Source organism: Entelurus aequoreus, linkage group LG02, assembly GCF_033978785.1.
Source record: "Entelurus aequoreus isolate RoL-2023_Sb linkage group LG02, RoL_Eaeq_v1.1, whole genome shotgun sequence".
In the NCBI taxonomy this organism is placed as follows: Eukaryota; Metazoa; Chordata; class Actinopteri; order Syngnathiformes; family Syngnathidae; genus Entelurus; species Entelurus aequoreus.
Window position 1 is genome coordinate 42,785,284 of NC_084732.1, and position 5,000 is coordinate 42,790,283.

At 39.4% G+C, this 5,000-nt stretch overlaps 1 protein-coding gene across 3 annotated transcripts in view; it reads left to right on the plus strand.

Annotated features, from left to right (window-relative positions):
• dusp22a (dual specificity phosphatase 22a) overlaps positions 1-5,000 on the plus strand; it is a 33,464-nt gene that overhangs the window by 10,099 nt on the left and 18,365 nt on the right. For 2 of the 3 annotated variants that reach the window (XM_062027073.1, XM_062027082.1), the window contains exon 5: positions 359-433. The exons of the other annotated variant lie outside the window; for it this stretch is intronic. In XM_062027073.1, the coding sequence (XP_061883057.1) occupies positions 359-433 (75 nt within the window). The remainder of the gene's footprint in view (positions 1-358; positions 434-5,000) is intronic. 3 annotated transcript variants of the gene reach the window in all.

Genomic DNA, 5,000 nt, shown 5'->3' on the forward strand with positions numbered 1-5,000 from the left:
CGTACCTAGACATGACATTTACCTTCTTTGTGGTTTCCCACACAGTCTCTGCATGAGCAGAACTGTTGGACCGAACCTGGCACATCCATTTATTTAAAAAAGTAGCTTATTTATCATAAGGCACTTTACCTTATATGAGTCATTTGCATATTAGGCTTGTATCAGATCCCAATTCATCAAGCCACAAACAGAAAGTGTGGGCCACATTCTTGTAGTTTCAATTCAACATGCCTTTTCTCAATTCCTATAATTTTTTAAAATATATTTTTTGTTTTACAACCTTTTAAGCAACTCCGACAAGTAGCATATTTCATGAGTAGTACAGTCATTATTTTGTGTGTGTTGATTTGTTTTACAGGTTGCAACATTTTAAAGAGTGCATCCGCTTCATCCATGAATGTCGCCTGAATGGAGGAGCTTGTCTTGTTCACTGGTAGGTGAACAAGTCACATTAGAATATGTACGATGTCAATCAATCAATCAAAGTGTATTTATATAGCCCTTTATCACAAGGGCTGCAAAAGCCACAACGACATGCTCGCTTTAGATCCCACATCAGGGCAAGAAAAAACTGAACTCCAATGGACTGGACTTTCACATATTACCTTTACACAATCTAATGTGATCCAGTACAAGAGCAGTATCAAAATATATATTTTTTTACAAACACTGGTGGACATTGTCAGTTATTTTAATTAAAATGTGTCTGGTGTTGTACTGTAGTTTGCAGTACATTGCATCATACAGAGAGCCATATGTAGTAATATCTTGCCCCTTGTGATATTTGAGAAATACTGTACCATAAACCGTACTCTATAGGATGCGGCGCAGTTCTACGCTACTGCAAACTGCAGCTACATGCACACAGATAGTTTTGTTTTTTTTAAACATTTGTTAATTGGGTTTTTGACATATGCAGTCCAGAAATACAATTAAACACCTTGGAAACACCTTAATCCGACCGTGTTTGGCTTTTGAAAAGTCGGACTAACACACCTAGATTATGTGGTTGGAAACCTGGGGCCGTACTTATCAAGCTTCTTAGAGTGCCATTTTACACTTAAGTCCTGAAAATTTGCGAAATTTAGTCCTACTCTCAAACTTAAGAATAAAAGCTTTTTATCAACGTTCTTAAGTCTAAGAATCACTCCTACTCTCCACAATATTTAAGAGACCTTCAGAGGTGTCTTAAGTGGTTAGGAGTTGCCAGCAGGGGATGGTACTGAGGCGAGAGACGTGCGCGAACGTTCATCTTTGTTTGATGACGAGCAGCTGATCAAACGGTATCGTTTAGACAGAGCAGGTATTATTTTTGTCACAGATTTAATAATTTTCGATTCCTTGTTGATTTCTGCATGTGGCTGCAGTGGGCTAGTATATATAGAGCCACCCACACCAGTTTCAAATGCCTAATTAATGAATTGGAAAGAAAATGTTATGAGAGTAGCGTACGTGTGTGGCACACACATACGCTAGGTTACAGCATGTGAGGTGAGTGACGTCAGTGAGTGTGTGGGCGAGAGAAGAGAGGGAGCGGTATTGTGAGTGCGAGCGGGGACTAGTTTATTTTGTGTTGGATTGGCTGTGTGCAAGCAATCAATAAAGCAAGATTTGCAACTAATCGCCGGACTCATCATTCACTCTAAAGTCGTCCGCTGTGGAGACCCACTGCCGGGTAAAGTGAAGGGTGTTGCCCCGAGCATACATCCTGGAGAAGTGTCTCCCCTGCCTCTTTGTTATGGTCTGGGAGCAGGAAGCAGGAAAGGTGCAACAAAAAGGAAACATTTATTTTTGATTCATTGCCAATATTGTTTGTTTTGTATTATTTTGTAGTTCATTGTCAAAATATACACTCCCATTGTCCACTTAAATATTTCTAAGATATTTCTTTATTCTTAGACAAGGGATTCCCTTCCGTGATTGGTCATTTCTATGGACACAGAAATGACGTCACCTAAAATTCAGTTTACGGCACATATGTCGTAATTCAGCTCTGAGTGTGACACTTAAGATTCAGTCCTACACTTCGCTGAAAGTGTGAGTAAGACGCTTGATAACTAACTTTTAAGTGCAGCTTTCAGCGAAGAATTTATTTACTCTTAAGTCAACTCTTAGCAGACTTCTTAGGAGTAATTCTAAGAAGCTTGATAAGTACGGCCCCTGATCTTTCGAGGAGGTGTGTGTGACCGTAGAGGACCCTTCGTAATCAGGCATACACCAGTCTCAATGCGCGGGATACAACTCTGAAGCAGATACCATTCAATGAAAATGTCGTAACCACTGTAATGAAGAGGATACTTTTTTTTTCACAAATTAAAATAAAATATTCATTTAGGAAGGTAGTTAAAGAAATGTAAAATGCTGGCTTAATTCAAGATGAAAGTCAATGAAGCAGGTAAATTAAAGGCAAAAATTAAAGTGTACACACACCTCCTCATGCTGCATTTGTGCACTCCAAACTGATTAACAATAATTTTGTATTCTACACAACGGGATAGTCCAGAACAATAGCAAACTTCATCTGGAACAGTATCAGTCGGGGCACAAACGGTCTTTTCCCTCTGATTTAAAACTCCCTCCATCAATCCAAAGAGCCTTTTGAATAATCTCAGAAAAATTTAAAGGTTTTGTTTCCATGTCTCTTGTTAAAAAATGTCTTCGAAAAAACTCTGCCACATGTCTTTCTTTGCTTTGAACCTGCATCTGCCCCGTTACATTTTTGGCAGTCGCGCCATGTTCGTAGCACAATCCAAGATCATTTCTTGATGCTGTCTGCTATTTAACATCAGCATAGCCATTAGAGACATAATATTTGTAATATGTGCCAATATTCTGAATCGGAATCAGAAATACTAACAGCAGACATCACTTAAAAGTTGTAAGGATCCACAGATGGCTAGTTTTGACGTCATAGGTCAACCGGAAAAGGAATTCTTTTATTCGCGCTAAAATGAAATAAGCGCTCCCCAGTGTACGGGAGGCACATGGCGTATGACCAATAGTCGCATTAGAGAGTGTGCATGGATACCTGGGGCCGTACTTATCAAGCTTCTTAGAATTACTCCTAAGAAGTCTGCTAAGAGTTGACTTAAGAGTAAATACATTCTTCGCTGAAAGCTGCACTTAAAAGTTAGTTATCAAGCGTCTTACTCACACTTTCAGCGAAGTGTAGGACTGAATCTTAAGTGTCACACTCAGAGCTGAATTACGACGTTACTATGTGCCGTAAACGGAATTTTAGGTGACGTCATTTCTGTGTCCATAGAAATGACCAATCACGGAAGGGAATCCGTTGTCTAAGAATAAAGAAACATCTTGGAAATATTTAAGTGGACAATGGGAGTGTATATTTTGACAATAAACTACAAAATAATACAAAACAAACTAGTCCCCGCCGGCACTCACGCTACCGCTCCCTCTCTTCTATCGCCCACACACTCACTGACGTCACTCACCTCACGGCCACACACATACGCTACTGTCATAACATTTTCTTTCCAATTCATTAATTAGGCAACTAATTTGAAACTGGTGTGGGTGGCTCTATATATACTAGCCCACTGCAGACACATGCAGAAATCAACAAGGAATCGAAAAGTATTAAATCTGTGACAAAAATAATATCCGCTCTGTCTAAACGATACCGTTTGATCAGCTGCTCGTCATCAAAAAAAAAAAAAACATTGTTCCGTTCCCTGAACGTTCGCGCACGTCTCTCTCGCCTCAGTGCCATCCCCTGCTGGCAACTCCTAACCACTTAAGACACCTCTGAAGGTCTCTTAAATATCGTGGAGAGTAGGAGTGATTCTTAGACTTAAGAACGTTGATAAAAAGCTTTTATTCTTAAGTTTGCGAATAGGACTAAATTTCGCAAATTCTCAGCACTTAAGTGTAAAATGGCACTCTAAGAAGCTTGCTAAGTACGGCCCCTGGACTTCACACGTAGGTATGAAAATACAAAAAACACGAACTATTTGAGAAAACAGACTAACACTGTTAAGAGTAGGCACACTTTATACTATAAATTGAAAAGACGACAAATATTAGAAAAGGAGTGCCTATTCTGAATGAACCCAGTTTGATCTGCATTATTAATAGGAGGGAGAATAGTATCCAGCTGTAAAGCCAGCAGTTTTGATAATAATTTAATGACATGAAGTTATACGAAGTGCATGACAAAGGGTCCTTGCCTTTTTTCAAAAGGAAAGAAATTGAAGCTGAGTTCAGCGTTTGCGGGAGGCGGCCAGATTTACATGATTCAATGTACATGTCCAATAATGGGGGGGCTAATTTATTCCAAACATTTTTTTTAAATTCGGGACATTAGCCATCTGGTTCCGGGGATTTTCTGATTTGTAGTGATAATGCTGCAACATTTAATTTCCGCAGCTGTAATTCGTCTCTCTAACTACCACAACCGAGGGGATGTCTAGATTGGCAAAAAAATTAGCACGCTCAGGCGTAGAACAATGAGAAGATGAATAGAGGGACGCATATGCGGAATATAATGGGATACCGATATCTGGCGTAGTTGATGAGTTTATAGTTTACCAGCTCTATCGCCATGTTCATAAAACTGAGATCTTGAACGAAGTATTTTTTTCAGTAGCACGGTCTGTCGCAAGGACATCAAGTTCTGCCTGTAGAGAGAGCCTTTCCTTAAAAATGTCTGGGTTTTGAGAGTTAGAGTACACGTTATCTAACAGAGATATGTGTTGTGTCAAACTAGTCAATTTATTCTGCCTGAGTTTTTTTCTCATAACTTGTATAGCATATTCTCTCCCCTCTGATGTATGCCTTCAGCGCCTCCCAGAGTACAGAGGCCGTCATCCCTGTAGTCTTTTAAAAGAGCACAAAAAAATCTATTTGACGCGAAACAAAATCTACAAAGTCCTCATTGAAAAGTAATCGTATATTTAGTCGCCACACGCACGGTTGTCAGGTTTTTAAAGAGTAAATCTATTGAAATTGGAGCATGATCAGAGATAACAATTGCATCG